The sequence below is a fragment of the Tinamus guttatus genome, unplaced genomic scaffold (genome assembly GCF_059628265.1).
Source record: "Tinamus guttatus ecotype Peru unplaced genomic scaffold, ASM5962826v1 Tinamus_guttatus_pri_ptg000458l, whole genome shotgun sequence".
Lineage (NCBI taxonomy): Eukaryota > Metazoa > Chordata > Aves > Tinamiformes > Tinamidae > Tinamus > Tinamus guttatus.
The window spans coordinates 104-17,337 of record NW_028288992.1 but is presented as its reverse complement, the minus strand read 5'-3'; the positions used below and the strand labels follow the sequence as shown (position 1 = coordinate 17,337).

General features: G+C 68.5%; 3 protein-coding genes across 3 annotated transcripts; 1 reads left to right on the top strand and 2 right to left on the bottom strand.

The window, feature by feature from the left end:
* Positions 1-529: 529 nt before the first annotated feature.
* Positions 530-1,537, bottom strand: LOC148593121 (beta-1,3-galactosyltransferase 2-like). The gene has a single exon (XM_088532182.1). It carries the CDS (start codon positions 1,535-1,537, stop codon positions 530-532), a length of 1,008 nt encoding a protein of 335 aa, XP_088388308.1.
* Positions 1,538-6,219: 4,682 nt separating this feature from the next.
* Positions 6,220-14,124, bottom strand: QTRT1 (queuine tRNA-ribosyltransferase catalytic subunit 1). The gene is made up of 10 exons (XM_088532180.1): positions 13,780-14,124; positions 12,567-12,635; positions 11,134-11,272; positions 10,974-11,052; positions 10,772-10,887; positions 9,420-9,558; positions 8,197-8,272; positions 7,976-8,085; positions 7,813-7,897; positions 6,220-6,372 (listed from the first exon to the last, which is right to left on the bottom strand). The coding sequence occupies exons 1-10, from the start codon at positions 14,110-14,112 to the stop codon at positions 6,220-6,222; spliced, it is 1,299 nt and encodes a 432-aa protein (XP_088388306.1). The 5' UTR covers positions 14,113-14,124.
* Positions 14,125-15,521: 1,397 nt separating this feature from the next.
* On the top strand, positions 15,522-16,882 carry LOC148593119 (uncharacterized). The gene is made up of 4 exons (XM_088532195.1): positions 15,522-15,541; positions 16,085-16,239; positions 16,470-16,602; positions 16,687-16,882. The coding sequence occupies exons 1-4, from the start codon at positions 15,522-15,524 to the stop codon at positions 16,880-16,882; spliced, it is 504 nt and encodes a 167-aa protein (XP_088388321.1).
* The last annotated feature ends 352 nt before the right edge of the window (positions 16,883-17,234 follow it).

The following is a 17,234-nucleotide window of genomic DNA, read 5'->3' as shown; positions in this document are numbered from 1 at the left end:
AGGAAAAGGAGGCCCAAAGTCGGAGCAGCCCCGGAGCACCAGGATGTCCCTCGGGATAATGGCCATTCCCAGCCATGCCCCTGCTTCCCAACTTCACAGCAGGTGGGAATGACGGAGCCCTGGAGCTGCGGCCGTCCATGGCACAAGGCGAAAGCTGCCGCATTCCCGGGTATCCGAGGCTGCCAGCCAAGGCCGGAGCGGCTCCGGGCGTCCGGAAAACCGCAGCCCCTTCCCTGGCGCCGCGTTTTGCATACATGCAAAGGCGCCCGCTCCGGCCCGGCCCCGCGCTTTGAATAACCGTTGGGGCGGGCGCCTTCCCGCGGGATGCGGGGAAAACATTCCCGGGTGGGAAACGCTCCCGGGATGCCGGGAGAGAGGATGCAGCGCCGCTCCCCTCCACCCAGCCCTGCCCTTTATTCCCAACGCGAGCTATAACTTAACGCCAACTTAACGCATCCCCATCCCGGGGCTGCAAAGCGGAGCCGGGATGAAATCCGGGGGCGTTTTCCCGGCCTCCGCGCCCCTCCGGCTAGGGCGGGCATTCCCGCTCGGCTCCGTGCAGCTGCGGCCACACGCGGAGCAGCTCGGCGGGCGCGTAGTGATGCACCATGACGAGGCGCCGGAAGCGGCAGCGCTCGAAGGGCACCCGCTGCATGTGGAAGAGCCCCGGCGGCGGCGGCGCGGGGCGCACGCGCAGCGCGCGCAGGCACAGCCCCACGAAGGCGTCCTCCATGTTGATGAGCGGCACGCGCTGCGCCGCCGCGAACACGCGCCGCGCCACGTCCCCCGAGAGCACGTACGCGGGGCCGCCGCAGTACGGCGGGTACGTGGCCTCGGCGAACACCTCGCGCGGCACGTACCACTTGTAGAGCTTGCTGCGCAGCGGCGCCGTGCCGCGGTACACGTGGCCCGTGGCGAAGCCCCGCTTGGGCGGCAGCAGCAGCCGCCGCACCAGGTAGGCCGGGTTCAGGAAGACGTCCTGGTCGGCCTTGACCACGTAGGCGGCGCCGGGGCAGTATTTGCTGACCCACTCGAGGCCCATGAGCGTCTTGAGCGTGAGGTTGTTGTAGGTGTCGAGGAAGTCCTGCTGCAGCAGGTCGCCGTAGCGCGCGCTCTCCTCGCGCAGCAGCCGCTGCAGCGGGGCGCCGAACACGGGGTGCACGCCGGTGAGGAAGAGGCGCACGACGCGCGCGCCGCCCGCCGCGCTCTCGTTGCCCCACGTGAGCCGCACGGCGCGCCGCGCCGCCGTGTCCTGCGGCAGCGAGGCCACCAGCAGCACCAGGAAGGCCGCCTCGTCCCGGCACTTGTGCGGCTCGTTGAGCAGGAAGCGGTAGGGATACGGATAGGGCGGCCGCAGCGGGTGCCGCGGGGCCCGCGCGGTGCCGTTGGCGTCCGGCGTTTTCCGCCACGCGAAGGCGGCCGCGGACGGAGGATCCGGAGGCGCCGGCCGCGGATCCCGCTGCGTCCGCAGCCCCAGCAGCGCCAGCGAGAGGAACACGGAGATCAGGAGCACCTGCAGCGTCGCCGCGCACTTCATGGCCAGCGCTGGGATGGACCTGCGGGAAAACGGGATGCGTGAGAGCGGAACCGGGGCGGCGCCGGGACGCGGAGCATGTGGGAGCAGGGAGTGGGATCCTGGGAGCCTGCGGGATGGGGAGCCGAAATGGGGATGGGAACCAGGAGCCTGCAGGATGGGGAGCTGGAATGGGAATGGGAACCAGGCATGGACAAGGAGCGTGCAGGGACCTGGAACGGGATCCTGGGAGCCTCCAGGTTCAGGAGCCAGAATGGGGATGGGAGCCAGGAGCCTGCAGGATGGGGAGCTGGAATGGGAATGGGAACCAAGCAGGGACAAGGAGCGTGCAGGGAGTTGGGAATATGATTCCATGAGTCTGGAGGTTCAGGAGCCAGAACGGGGATGGGAACCAGGCAGGGACAAGGAGCGTGCAGGGACCTGGAATGGGATCCCGGGAGCCTAAAGGTTCAGGAGCCGGAACAGGGATGGGAACCAGGCAGGGACAAGGAGCGTGCAGGGACCTAGAATGGGATCCCGGGAGCCTAAAGGTTCAGGAGCCGGAACAGGGATGGGAACCAGGCAGGGACAAGGAGCGTGCAGGGACCTAGAATGGGATCCCGGGAGCCTAAAGGTTCAGGAGCCGGAACAGGGATGGGAACCAGGCAGGGACAAGGAGCGTGCAGGGACCTAGAATGGGATCCTGGGAGCCTCCAGGTTCAGGAGCCGGAACGGGGATGGGAATCAGGAGCCTGCAGGATGGGGAGCTGGAATGGGAATGGGAACCAGGTGGGGGCAAGGAGCATGCAGGGAGCTGGGAATGGGATCCCAGGAGCCTGCAGGTTCAGGAACCGGAACGGGGATGGGAACCAGGCAGGGACAAGGAGCGTGCAGGGTCCTGGAATGGAATCCCAGGAGCCTCCAGATTCAGGAGCCAAAACAGGGATGGGAACCAGGAGCCTGCAGGATGGGGAGCTGGAATGGGAATGGGAACCAGGCAGGGACAAGGAGCGTGCAGGGACCTGGAATGGGATCCTGGGAGCCTGCAGATTCAGGAGCCGAAACAGGGATGGGAACCAGGCAGGGATTTGGGAGCATTGCAGGGATTCAGGGAATGTGTGGGGACAGGTTGCATGAAGGAACAGGGAGCACATGGGGACACAGGGAACACACAGGGAATGTGTGGGCAGCACACAGGGCCCCAGGGAGCACAAAGGGACCCAGGGAGCCCCAATATCCCCCAACATTCCCACTATGGGAGTCAGGATTTGCCGATGGAGGCGACATGGAGCCCACGGCTGATAAGAGGCGCCAGGCGTGATAAGGGCCCAGGGACCTTTCGCCTTGTGGGGCCGCCGCAGGTGGGGCCAGCGCAAACAGGGAGCCCGATAGCAGGAGGCCGCGCGCTCCGGAGCACGCTCCGGGATATGGGAATGCCGCACGCTCCGGAGCACGCTCTGGGATGTGGGAATGCCACACGCCCCAGGAGCACGCTCCGGGATGTGGGAACGCCGCACGCTCCGGAGCACGCTCCGGGATGTGGGAATGCCACACGCCCCAGGAGCACGCTCCGGGATGTGGGAACGCCGCGCGCTCCGGAGCACGCTCCGGGATGTGGGAATGCCGCACGCTCCGGAGCACGCTCTGGGATGTGGGAATGCCACACGCCCCAGGAGCACGCTCCGGGATGTGGGAACGCCGCACGCTCCGGAGCACGCTCCGGGATGTGGGAATGCCACACGCCCCAGGAGCACGCTCCGGGATGTGGGAACGCCGCGCGCTCTGGAGCACGCTCTGGGATGTGGGAATGCCACGCGCCCCAGGAGCACGCTCCGGGATGTGGGAACGCCGCACGCTCCGGAGCATGCTCTGGGATGTGGGAATGCCACACGCCCCAGGAGCATGCTCCGGGATGTAGGAACGCCGCATGCTCCGGAGCACGCTCCGGGATGTGGGAACGCCGCACGCTCCGGAGCACGCTCTGGGATGTGGGAATGCCACACGCCCCAGGAGCACGCTCCGGGATGTGGGAACGCCGCGCACTCCGGGAGCACGCTGTGGGATGTGGGAATGCCACACGCCCCAGGAGCACGCTCTGGGATGTGGGAACACCGCGTGCTCCGGAGCACGCTCTGGGATGTGGGAATGGTCATGGGCTCCAGGATGTGGGAACACTGTCCTCCAGGACCGCGCTCCCCACATGCTTCCACTGACCGGGAAGCTGCCAACGCAGCACTCGGGATCATCCCGGCAGGTCACCGCATTCCAACGGCTCCCGGGTGCCGGTGGGAATTGCCTGTCCCAAGAGAGCAGGAACCGGCATCCCAGAGGAGCAGGACAGGAATCCTGGCCGGAATGCGGCACCTTGTCCCGCAGAGCCGGCGGCTGCTCCCGGGCAAACCCACGGGGTGTCGGGAAGGACCCACCCGGGGGGAGCCACGTCCCCCTTTTTGGGGGGGATCAGGATTCCCCGACCCTCTTTTGAGGTAGGTTGGGGGCTCTGGGGCTGCCCGGATGCAGCGTCGCATCCCGATCCGGGACTCCCGGTGCTCCCTGGGCTGCAGCGCTGCAACCGGCCGGGCCTGAGCCCTGGATCCCAGGGAGCAGCACCCGGTCCCTCCCGGGCTCCCCAATTCCATCCCAGGCTCCTCGGTCCCATTCCGGGCTCCCCAGTCCCATCCCGGGCTCCTCGGTCCCATCCCGGGGCTCTCCCGTCCCTCCCGGTGCCCCCCGGCTGCAGTGGCCGGTGTCGTCCCGGGGCTCCGTGATCCCGCTGGGACTCCGCGATCCCGCCCGGGGCTCCGCGGTCCTGCCCAGGGCTGCCCGGTCCCATCGCGGCTCTCCCGGCTCCCATCCCGGAGCTGCCCGGTCCTGCCCGGTGCTCCGTAGTCCCATCCCATCTCGGAGCTCCCCTTTCCCGTCGCGGAGCTCCGCGGTTCCGCCCGCTCCTATCTGGAGCTCCGCGCTCCTGCCCGGAGCTTCCCGGTCCCATCGCGGTCCTGCCCGGTCCCATCCCGGGGTTCTGCGCGGCTGCCCGGAGCTCCCCAGTCCTACCCGGTCCCATCTCGGGTCTTCGCAGTCTCATCCCGGGACTCCCCCGTCCCATCCCGGAGCTCCGCGCTCCTGTCAGGAGCTTCCCGGTCTCACCCCGGAGCTCCCCGATCCCATCCCGAGGCTCCGCGCTCCTTCCCGGAGCTCCCCTGTCCTGCCCGATCCCATCCCGAGGCTCCGTGCTCCTTCCCGGAGCTCCCCGGTCCCATCCCGGGGTTCCGCGCTCCTGTCTCGGAGCTCCCGGCTCCCATCCCGGTGCTCCCCGGTCCCATCCCGGTGCTCCGCGCTCCTTCTCGGAGCTCCCTGGTCCCCATCCTGGTGCTCCCCGCTCCCATCCCGGAGCTCCCCGCTCCCATCCCGGGGCTCCCCGCTCCCATCCTGGCGCTCCACACTCCTTCTCGGTGCTCCCCGCTCCCATCCCGGAGCTCCCGACTCCCATCCCGGAGCTCCCCACTCCCATCCCGGTGCTCCGCGCTCCCATCCCGGTGCTCCGCGCTCCCATCCCGGTGCTCCGCGCTCCCATCCCGGAGCTCCCCGCTCCCATCCCGGTGCTCCCCGCTCCCATCCCGGTGCTCCGCGCTCCTACTCGGTGCTCCCCTCTCCCATTCCGGTGCTCCCCGCTCCCATCCCGGTGCTCCGCGCTCCCATCCCGGTGCTCCCCGCTCCCATCCCGGGGCTCCGCGCTCCTACTCGGTGCACCCCGGTCCCATTCCGGTGCTCCCCGCTCCCATCCCGGTGCTCCGCGCTCCTACCCGCAGCTCCCCGCTGCCGCCCCGCTCCTCGGCGGCTGCATCGCCCGCTCCCACCCGGCTCGCGCTCCCGGTGCCGCCGCCGCCGGTGCCGCCGCTCACCTGCGCCTCCCCCGCGGGCTCCGGGCGCCTTTTGCGGGGCGGGCGGCGCGGGCGGCGCTGACGCCAGCGCGGGCTCCCCACGCCCTGCACAAACTTCCGCCCCCCCCCCGCCTGGCCCGGCCCGGCACGGCCCGGCCCGGGTGACGCAGCCGCCGCGGGGGGCGGCCCAGCCCTGCCCGCCCCCCCCCCGCCCCGACACGCGGGCCCCGGCGTCCGAGGTGTCCCCTCCCCAGAGGGCCCAGGCGTCCGGGTGCCCAAGTCCCCCAGGGAGGACTTGAGGGTGGGAACCCCCAAATCCACCCAATGCTCCCGGAAAGGATCCAGGTATTTGAGTCCCATGGCCCCTATCCAGTCCCTCCGCAAGGGCCCAGGCGTCCGAGCCCCGCTGGGAAGCGCGAGGGGACATTTGTACAACAGGAATGTGACCGTGTCATCCCGGTCCCCTCCTGCATCCCAGGGCACGGAACATCCCCATCCTTTCCTGCTCTCCGGAAGCGCCGCAGACAGCGCCGGGCCCAGGCGTCCGGGAGCGCAGGGGGGGGTCACAGGATGAAGCCAGAACCACCCCCCGCCACCAGAACCCCCTCCACACCGGGATACTCCACACTGGGATACTCCACACTGGGATACTCCATACCGGGATACTCCACAGGGAGCCGCTGCTGGGAACAAAACGAGGCACCAAAACCAGGGATCCGGTACAAAAATACACGTGTGGGAAGGATAAAAGTGCCGGAGGGTCCCGCACGGCTCTGGCTCCAGCTCCGGCTCCGGCTCCAGCTCCGGCTCCGGCTCCGGCCGGGCTCAGTCCAGCGGGATGTGCACGGAAGCGAGCGCCTCCACGGCCCATGCCGGGTAGCGGGACCGCGATCCGTAGCGGACGCGCATGAAGTCGCGGACGAAGGCCGGGAAGCGGCCGGCCAGGATGCTCTCCCGCATGGAGCGCATGAGGCCGAGCTGCGGGGAGGGACGACAGGGGGTCACGGTGTGTCCCCCCTCGCCACCGCGGTGTCCCCTCCGGTACCAGTGTCCCCTCTCCATCATGGTGTCCCCTCCCCGCCACGATGTCCCCTCCCTGTTGCTGTGTCCCCTCCCCGTCACGGTGTTCCCGGTGTCCCCTCTGCGTCGCGGTGTCCTCTCCCCATTGCGGTGTCCCCGTGGAGGTGTCCGCTCCCCATCACGGTGTCCTCTCCGTGTCACTGTGTCCCCTCCCCATCACGGTGTTCCCGGTGTCCCCTCTGTGTCGCAGTGTCCCCTCCCCATTGCGGTGTCCCTGTGGAGGTGTCTGCTCCCCATCACAGTGTCCCCTCCCCGTCACGGTGTTCCCGGTGTCCCCTCTGCGTCGCGGTGTCCCCTCCCCGTTGTGGTGTCACCATGGAGGTGTCTGCTCCCCATCACGGTGTCCTCTCCGTGTCACTGTGTCCCCTCCCCATCACAGTGTCCCCTCCCCATCACGGTGTTCCCGGTGTCCCCTCTGCGTCGCGGTGTCCTCTCCCCATTGCGGTGTCCCCGTGGAGGTGTCCGCTCCCCATCACGGTGTCCTCTCCGTGTCACTGTGTCCCCTCCCCATCACAGTGTCCCCTCCCCGTGACGGTGTTCCCGGTGTCCCCTCTGTGTCGCGGTGTCCCCGTGGAGGTGTCCGCTCCCCATCACGGTGTCCTCTCCGTGTCACTGTGTCCCCTCCCCATCACAGTGTCCCCTCCCCGTGACGGTGTTCTCGGTGTCCCCTCTGCGTCGCGGTGTCCCCGTGGAGGTGTCCGCTCCCCATCACAGTGTCCCCTCCGTGTTGTTCACAGTGTTCACGGTGTCCCCTCTATGCTGCAGTGTCCATCCCCCGGTGTCCCCTCCCCATCGCAATGTCCCCTCTCTGTCACAGTGTCTCCTCGCCATCGTGGTGTCTCCATCATGGTGTCCCCATCACGGTGTCCCCCGTCACAGTATCCCTGTTGTGGTGTCCCCTCCTTGTTACAGTGTCCCCTCCCTGTCGTGGTGTCCCCATCACGGTGTCCCCACTGTTATGGTGTCCCTGTTGTGGTGTCCCCTCCCCATTGTGGTGTCCCCTTCCTGTCGTGGTGTCCCCATCACGGTGTCCCCATCACGGTGTCCCCGTCGCGGTGTCCCCTCCCCATCGTGGTGTCCCCATCACGGTGTCCCTATCACGGTGTCCTCCCCTGTTGCGGTGTCCCTGTCACGGTGTCCCCTCCCCATCACGGTGTCCCCCCATCACAGTGTCCCTGTCGCGGTGTCCCCTCCCTGTCGCAGTGTCCCCATCACAGTGTCCCCCCCTGTTGCGGTGTCCCTGTCGCGGTGTCCCCTCCCTGTCGCGGTCTCCCCGTCACGGTGTCCCCATCACGGTGTCCCCCTGTCACGGTGTCCCCGTCGCGGTGTCCCGCACACCTGGTAGGCCACGTTGTGCACGGTGAGGTGGTGCAGGGCGGCCGTGTCGCTGCGCAGCAGCGCGTGCAGGAACGCGCGGCTGTACCTGCACGGTGACAGTGACGGTGACGCGGGGGACAACCGGGCGCCGCGCGTGTGTGTCCCCCCCGGTGTCCCCACGCACCCCCGGCACGTGGGGCAGCCGCAGTTCTCGTCGATGGGGCGGAAATCCTTGGAAAACTGCTGGTTCTTGAGCTGCAGGGAGCCCCAGGGCACCAGGGCCGAGCCGAAGCGCTGCGGGGGAGCGGGTGAGCGGCCGCGCCGGATTCCCGGCGGATCCCGGCGGATCCCGGCGCATCCCGGCGCATCCCGGTGCATCCTGGCGCATCCCGGGTCTCCGCTTACCGCCGTCCGCGTGGGGAAGACGCAGTCGAACATGTCGCAGCCCAGGGCGACGCAGACCACGAGGTCGGTGTCGTAGCTGGGATGATCCCGGCGGGATGATCCGGGCGGGATGCGGAGCCGGGAGGGGTGAGCCAGCCGCTTCCCCCAGCTCCCTGCATCCCAGGGCAGCCCCCAGCAGCCCGCAGCTCCCTGATTTTCCTGTCTCCCGTCATTGCCCAGCTCTCCAGATCCCAGGACTCCCCCCCCCGGATCGCTGCATCCCAGGACATCCACCAGCATCCCAATCCCAGGGCATCCCACAGCTCCCTGCATCCCAGGGTATCCTGCAGCTCCCTGCATCCCGGGGCATCCCGCAGCTCCCTGCATCCCGGGGCATCCTGCAGCTCCCTGAATCCCAGGGCATCCCACAGCTCCTGGAGCATCCTGCAGCTCCCTGCATCCCAGGGTATCCTGCAGCTCTCAGCATCCTGCAGATCCCTGCATTCCGGGGCATCCCACAGCTCCCTGCATTCTGGGGCTCCCTGAATCCCAGGGCATCCCGCAGCTCTCTGCATCCCGGGGCATCCTGCAGCTCCCTGAATCCCAGGGCATCCCGCAGCTCCTGGAGCATCCCGCAGCTCCCTGCATCCCAGGGCATCCCACAGCTCCCTGCATTCCGGAGCATCCCACAGCTCCCTGCATTCTGGAGCTCCCTGAATCCCAGGGCATCCCACAGCTCCCTGCATCCCAGGGCATCCCGCAGCTCCCTGCATCCCAGGGCATCCCGCATTTCCCTGCATCCTGGAGCATCCTGCAGCTCCTTGCATCCCAGGGCATCCCGCAGCTCCTGGAGCATCCTGCAGCTCCCTGCATCCGGGGGATCCCGCAGCTCCCTGCATTCTGGGGCTCCCTGCATCCCAGGGCATCCCGCAGCTCCCTGCATCCCAGGGCATCCCACAGCTCCCTGAATCCCAGGGCATCCCGCAGCTCCCTGCATCCCAGGGCATTCCGCAGCTCCCTGCATCCCAGGGCATCCCACAGCTCCCTGCATCCCGGGGCATCCTGCAGCTCTCGGCATCCTGCAGATCCCTGCATTCCGGGGCATCCCGCAGCTCCCTGCATCCCAGGACACCCCTCCTCCCGCAGCTCCCACCGCATCCCGAGAGCTCCGGGAAGCTCCGGGGAGTTCCGGGAAGCTCCGGGAAGCTCTTGGAAGCTCCGGGAAGCTCCGCTCCGGCTCCTACCCGACTCCCATGAGGTATCGGGGCTTGTCCGGCGGCAGCCGCTCCGTGCTGAGCTTCACCATGCGCCAGAACTGCCCCTTCTCCTCGCCCCCGCTCAGGCCTCCGATGGCAAAGCCGGGCACATCCCGGCGCGTCATCTCTGCCGGACACCGGGAATGGCGAGGGACACGGAGCCGCCGGTGAGAGAGGGGGAATGGGAGGGAAGCGGGGAACGGGAAAAAGACAGGGAATGGGAGATGGGGAATGGGAGGAAGATGGGGAATGGGAGGAAGAAAAGAAATGGGAGGGGAATGGGGAATGGGAAAAAGATAGGGAATGGTGGACGGGGAATGGACGATGGGGAATGGGAGGAAGAAGGAGAATGGGAAGAAGAAGGAGAATGGGAGGAAGTAGGAGAACGGGAGGAAGATGGGGAGTGTCTGATAAAGAACGGGAGATGCGGAATCTCCTATTCTCTGGGAGCAAGAAGGGGAAAATAAGGAAAATGAGGAATGGGAAGAAGGCAGGGAATGGTGGACAAGGAATGGGAAATAGGAAATGGAAGGAAAATGGGAAACAGGAGAGTGGGAAAACAATAGGAAATACGATTAAGATGCGGAATAGGAAGAGGAGATAAAGCAGGAAGGAGACGGGAAGTGGGAGGGAAATGGGGAATGACAAAGAGGCAACGGGAAGCTCCGTGGAGCCAGGAGGAGATGGGGAATGGCGGAGAGGGAATGGGAGGCTCCAGGGAGGAGACTGGGAACAGTGGAGAGGGAATGGGAGCCTCTAGAGAGCCGGGAGGAGATGGGGAACAGCGGAGAGGGAATGGGAGGCTCCGGGAAGCCGGGAGGAGATTGGGAACGGTGGAGAGGGAATGGGAGGCTCCAGGGAGCCGGGAGGAGATTGGGAACGGTGGAGAGGGAATGGGAGGCTCCAGGGAGCCGGGAGGAGATGGGGAATGGCGGAGAGGGAATGGGAGGCTCTGGGGAGGAGATGGGGAATGGCGGAGAGGGAATGGGAGGCTCCAGGGAGTCGGGAGGAGATGGGGAATGGCGGAGAGGGAACGGGAGGCTCCAGGGAGTCGGGAGGAGATTGGGAATGGTGGAGAGGGAACGGGAGGCTCCGGGGAGCTGGCAGGAGATGGGGAATGGTGGAGAGGGAATGGGAGGCTCCAGGGAGTCGGGAGGAGATGGGGAATGGCGGAGAGGGAACGGGAGGCTCCGGGGAGCCGGGAGGAGATTGGGAATGGCGGAGAGGGAACGGGAGGCTCCAGGGAGGAGATGGGGAATGGCGGAGAGGGAACGGGAGGCTCCGGGGAGCTGGGAGGAGATTGGGAATGGCGGAAAGGGAACGGAAGGCTCCGGGAGTACCTTCCAGGCACTCCGTGCGCAGATCCGGGTCGAGGCCGCCCTGCACGATGGCAAAGAGGTGCTGGCGCCGCGGGTGCCGGTGCGCGGCCAGGCAGCGGTCGAGCCAGCGCACGGATCTGCGGCGGGAAGCACCGGAGCCGGTCACGGTCCCGCGGGAGCCGCATCCGGAGGCGCATCCGGAGGCGCGCGGAGCGGGACGCACCTCCGCATGGCCTCGGCCACGCGCGGCCCCGTCGTGGTGCTGCCCACCACGTCGTCCAGCTGCATCACGATGTCGGCGCCTGCGGCGGGATAAGCGGGATGAGCGGGATATGCACACCCGCCCCCTTCCCAGATCCCAGACTCGTCCCCCTGGGACTCACCCAGGGCGTTCTGGATCTCCATGGATTTCTCCGGGCTGAGCAGGATGTCGCCGGTGCCGTAGGGAGAGTGGAAGCGGACGCCGGCCTCGGTCACCTCCGAAAGGGCCTCCAGGGAGACCATCTGGAAACCGCCGCTGTCCTGGGGGCGGAATAGGGGCCGGGATGGGGGCCGGGATGGATCCGGAATGGGGTTCGGAATAGGGCCAGGATGGGGGTCCGGGATGGGGTCCGGGATGGATCTGGAATGGGGTTCAGAACAGGGCCGGGATGGGGTCTAGAACTGGGGGGCAGGATGGGGTCCAGGATGGATCTGGAATGGGGTTTGGAATAGGTCCGGGATGGGGTCTAGAACTGGGGGGGCAGGATGGGGTCCGGGATGGATCTGGAATGGGGTTTGGAATAGGTCCGGGATGGGGTCTAGAATCGGGGGGCAGGATGGGGTTCGGGATGGATCTGGAATGGGGTTTGGAATAGGGCCGGGATGAGGTCCAGGATGGGGGGCCAGGATGGGGTCCGGGATGGGATCCCACCACAGGGATCCAGGGGGCTGGGGAGGGAGGGATCCTGGGTCCCAGAGCAGGATCCGGCTGGGGTCGAGGTCCCGGCATTGGATATGGGGTGGACCTGGGGTCCCGGTCCAGGTGTGTGGGGGGGGATCCCGGTTCGGGGTGGGGGGGATCCCAGTTTGGGGGAGTGGTCCCGGTTCAGGGGGGAGGTCCCATTTCAGAGGGGGATCCCGGTTTGGGGGGGTGGTCCCAGGTCCCAGGGGGCGGTCCCGGTTCTGGGGGGGGTTGTCCCGGTTCTGGTCCCGGTTTGGGGGGGTGGTCCTGGTTGGGGGCTGGTCCCAGTTCCAGGGGGTGGTCCTGGTTCTGGAGGTGGTCCCGGTTCTGGGAGGGAGGGGGTTCCGGTTTGGGGGGGTGGTCCCAGGTCCCAGGGAGTGGTCCCGGTTCTGGGGGGGTTGTCCCGGTTCTGGTCCCGGTTTGGGGGGTGGTCCCGGTTTGGGGGGGTGGTCCTGGTTCAGGGGGCAGGTCCTATTTCAGAAGGGGGTCCCGGTTTGGGGGGGTGGTCCCGGGTCCCAGGGGGCGTTCCCGGTTCTGGGGGTGGTCCCGGTTCTGGGGGGGGGGGTGGTCCCGGTTCTGGGAGGGGTCCCGGTTCTGGGGGTGGTCCCGGTTCTGGGGGTGGTCCTGGTTCCAGAGGGGTCCCGGTTTGGGGAGGGTGGTCCCGGGTCCCAGGAGGCGGTCCCGGTTCTGGGGGTGGTCCCGGTTCTGGTCCCGGTTTGGGGGGTGGTCCCGGTTTGGGGGGGGTCGTTCTGGTTCCAGAGGGGTCCCGGTTTGGGGAGAGTGGTCCCGGGTCCCAGGGGGCGGTCCCGGTTCTGGGGGGTTGTCCCGGTTCTGGTCCCGGTTTGGGGGGTCCCGGGGGTCCGCGGGGCTCACGGTGAGCAGGTTGTGGGGCCAGTCCATGAAGCCGTGGAGCCCCCCCGCGCGCCGCACCAGCTCCGGGCCCTGCCGGTGTCACCGGTGTCACCGAAAGGACAGGAGGGTGGGGGTCACATGGGGGCGGGGCTAAGCCATCACGGGGGCGGGGCTTTCCCAGGCCTCTCCCTGAGTGTTGGGGGGGGGCACTATCCCAGAGTGGGGTCTTTGAGGGCGGGGCTTATTGGGGTGGGGTGCTGGGGGGCGGAGCTCCCCTAGTAAGGGGCGGGGCTTCGCGTTGAGGGAAGCCCGGGTAGGCGGGGCCCCCACGCGGAGGGGGCGGGGCTCCCCAAAACGCGGTTCATGGGGCCGGCGTTGCCCGGGGAAGGGTCCCTGGTGGGCGGGGCTCCCCAGGGCGTGGTCCCTAGTGGGCGGGACTCCTCTTGGATGGGGCGTGGCCTTGAGGGGCGTGTCCCGGGGTGGGCGGGGTGGGGCCTCATGGGGTCCACGTTTCCCAGGGAGGGTCCCCGGTGGGCGGGGCTCCATATGGAGGGGGAGGGGTTTCCCGGGGCGTGGCCCCCCAGTGGGCGGGACTCCGCCTGGATGAGGGCGTGGCCTTCAAGAGGCGTGTTCCGGGGCGGGCGGGGCGGGGCCTCATGGGGTCCACGTTTCCCGGGGAAAGCCCCCCGATGGGCGGGGCTCCATATGGAGGGGGCGGGGCTTCCAGGGGTGTGGTCCCTAGTGGGCGGGACTCCTCTTGGATGGGGGCGTGGCCTTTAGGGGCGTGTCCCGGGCTGAATGGGGTGGGGCTCATGGGGTCCGCGTTTGCCGGGGAGGGTCCCTTGGTGGGCGGGGCTCCGCAGGGAGGGGGCGGGGTTTCCCGGGGCGTGGTCCCCCCAGTGGGCGGGACTCCGCCTGGACGAGGGCGTGGCCTTCCAAGGGCGTGTCCCGGGGCGGGCGGGGCGGGGCCTCATGGGGTCCGCGTTTCCCGGGGAAAGCCCCCCGATGGGCGGGGCTCCGCAGGGAGGGGGCGGGGCTTCCAGGGGTGTGGTCCCTAGTGGGCGGGACTCCTCTTGGATGGGGGCGTGGCCTTGAGGGGGCGTGTCCCGGGCTGAATGGGGTGGGGCTCATGGGGTCCGCGTTTGCCGGGGAGGGTCCCCGGTGGGCGGGTCTCCGTAGGGAGGGGGCGGGGCTTCCCGGGGGCGTGTCCCCGCGGGTGGGCGGGGCTTCTCACCGGGCGCGTGCCCAGGTGGTAGGTGTTGCCGAGGCAGATGCGGCAGCCGAGCGCGGCGAGCTGCGCCGCCGTGACGCCCTTGGCGGCGCCGCGGGTGCCCACGGGCATGAAGACCGGGCAGGGCACGGCGCCGTGCGGCAGCCGCAGCTCCCCGGCCCGCGCGCGGCTCCGCGCGCACCGCGCCGCCACCCGCAGCAGCGGCCCCGCCTCCAGCTCCGCTTCCGCTCCCGGTTCCGCTCCCGGTTCCGCTCCCGGTCCCGCTCCCGGTTCCGCTCCCGGTTCCGCTCCCGGTTCCAGCGCCGCTCCCGTCTCGCCGCTCGTGGGCGCCGCCATCTTGGCCCGCGCCACGTGACGCGCGGTTCCGGCCGCGCCGCGCAGCCCGCCCGGAAGCCGCCGTTGCCAGGGGGAACGCGGGCGCCATGTCGAGGCGGCGGCCTGGGCGCTAGGCCGCAATGGCGGGTGCGGGGCAGCAGGGGCGTCTGCTCGGCCTCTCCCTACGTCTGTGGCCTATGGGGGAGACCCCGCAGCCCCCTCCTCGCCCCCTGCCCCATTTCCCAGGTCAGAGCCCCCATCCCCATAGGAGAACCCCCTCCTCATTCCCTCTCCAGCCCCATATTTCCAGGGAGAGTCCCCTCCTCATTCCCTCTCCAGCCTCATATCCCCAGGGAGAACCCCCTCCTCATTCCCTGTCCAGTCCCATATCCCCAGGCAGAGTCCCCTCCTCATTCCCTCTCCAGCCTCATATCCCCAGGGAGAACCCCCTCCTCATTCCCTGTCCAGTCCCATATCCCCAGGCAGAGCCCCCTCCTCATTCCCTATCCATCCCCATATCCCCCAGCAGAGCCCCCTCCTCTTTCCCTCTCCATCCCCATATTCCCATGCAGAGCCCCCTCCCCATTCCCTATCCAGCCCCCATTCCCCCGGCAGAGCCCCCTCCCCATTCCCGTAATAAGACGGATTGGGGCTTTTTCTCCAGGGTGAGGAGCCGCGATCCGAGGCTGCTCCTGAGATGGATTCAGGTAGCAGGAGCAGCCTCTTATGAACAAAAATATTTTATTTTCAAAACAAGCGGAAAAAGCTTTCCGAAAATACATGGAAATGGCTAAACGGTGCGAGGAGGGGGGCTCTGTCCTGGGCGCAGCCCCATCCCGTGCTCTTCTTTCCCGGGAGCCGCCAGGATGATTCCCGCTTCTCTCCATGACAAGAGGCCCAGCCCCCTCGGAGCGCCGGGATGCGCTGAGCATCCTCGGAGCGCCGGGATGCTGCGGGAAGCTCCGGGCGGAGCGGAGCATCGGATGCCGCGGGAGCCGCCGCTTCGGTTGGAATAGCCGGGGCGAGGAGGAGAGACGGCGGCGTTCCCTGCTCCGAGCGCTCCCGGCTCCGCGTCGCCTCCGGATCCCGCTGCTCCGCCGGCGCTTCCTCCCGCCGTCAGGCAAGGATGTTCTCATCCATCCCCGGGAATCCGGGATCCGCCCGGCTGAAGGCAGCGAGGGATTTCATTATTTTTTTTTCTCCCTCCTTCCCAGAGAAAGGAAAGAAAGGGAAGCGGGAGCAGCCGCCGGCAGCTCCGCGTGCAGCCTCCCTGCTGCCCCTCCCTCCGCGGCGCAGGGAATCCGGGAGCTCCGGTGCATCCGCAGGGAGCGGCGCCGCCGGACGCCACCCGGCTCCGCCGCTTTGCCGCCTCTTCCCTGCCCTCCCTTTCTCCGGGATCGGAGCGGCGCCGCTCCGGGTGACCCGGAGCAATGGCCGAGCCGGCGTCCTGGTAGCGCCGGCGGGGACCGGCCGCTTCCCTGGAGCGCCCGCGGGTCCCCTCAGGTGAGCAGGGAAACAAATCCATAAATTTCCCCCCTGCTCCGGCCATTCCGGTGCCGGCGGCTCCGGCCTCGGCTCGCGAAGGTCCCGGCGCATCCCGGCCCGAGGATTGATCCCGGCGGTGCCGCAATACGGAGTCCGGAGGCTCCTATTTCTCCGCATCGGATGATGATGCAGTTTTAGCCGATCTTTTTTCCCCCCATGGGAGCGGAGCCTTGTAGGGGACGTGGGGACATTCCCGGCCTGGGGATTGGGAAGGAGCCTGGCTCTTGGCGTATGATACGGAGCAGGGGGAGGAAAGAAGGGTTCTCCGGGGAATCCTGTTTTCCCGCCCATTCCTCACAGCTGGGATACGTAGCCGAGATGCGTCTGAAATCCAGGGGCTTCGGAAACGGGGCTGCATCCCTCGGGAAACCCCGCGGCTCTCCCCGTGATGCCGTCGGGATGGGATCCGTTGTGATGCCGCTTCCCGTGTTGTCCCTCCTTCCGGCAGGATGAACGCGGCGCGGGACACGCGGAGCGAGGCCCGGGAGCGGCCGAGCCACCGCTCCGTGGACCGGCTGAGCCCGGAGCTCCGGGGGGACAAGTTCATCCTGCTCAGCATGGAGGGGAAGCTGCTGGGCCCGGAGCTGAGCCGCATCCGGAGCGGTACGGACACAGCCGGGAACGGCCCTCAGAGCGCGAGCCCGGATCCCGCTGCTCCGGGCTGCGGAAGGTGATGGAGGCGGATGCTCCTCTCCATCCAGCCTGGAGAAGCCTCCGGCTCTCTGGGATGCTCTGGGTGTGAGATGAGTTATGTCCGGCCTCTGCTGGGGCTCGGCCGCTTCCCAGCTCCGGGATGAGCCGGGACGGGGATTCATGGAGCTCTCCGTCCCCAGAGCTGGCTCTGCCCTTGGAGCGCCTGGATGCGGAGCTTCCGCACGACCTGCCGGCCGGATACCTCTGGCGCCAGCGCCGCTCCCTGCCCGCCTTCCCGCTGCCTCCCGGCGCCCGGATCCCCGCGGAGCTCCGGTACGTGGCGGCCGTCGGGATAACCGCGATCCGCCGGGACGAGGGGCGATCCGAGGCCGCTGATCCGTGCCCTCTCTCCCGCAGGAGCAGCTCGGAGGTGCTCTGCGCCGGCCAGTTCCCGGCGGGGCTCAGCGAGCTGGTGCCGGGGATGCAGGCGCCGGCCTCGCCGGGCCGCCGCAGCCCCCGCGTCCGGCACCGCTCCGGGCTGGCGGCCGAGGCCGGCGGACGCGGGCGCCGCGAGCGGGACGGTGGCGGCAGCGAGGGCTCCGCGGGGCCCTGACGGGAGCGCGGTGCGGAATAAAGCTCCCTCCCCCGGCCCGTGTCCGTATTTCGGTCCGAACCGGCCCCCCGGGACCTGCGGGGGAGCCCCGTCCTCCGCTGCCCCGCCGGCCTCCACCTCGGGGACATACGGTACCGAGTGCGCTTCTACACGGGGATGTACGGTAGGGGATCTCCCAGCGTCATTGGCAGCCGCAAGGGGGTGGGAGGGCTCGTGATTGACGGCGCGGTGGCGAATCAGAAGCGGGTTTTGCCCTTGGGCGCCCGCCCAGCTTCAGTGCGGATTGGCCGGTCCCGTAGACTGGCAAAAGGGCTGGCCAATGACAAAGGAGGAGGGCGAGGCCTGAGGAAAG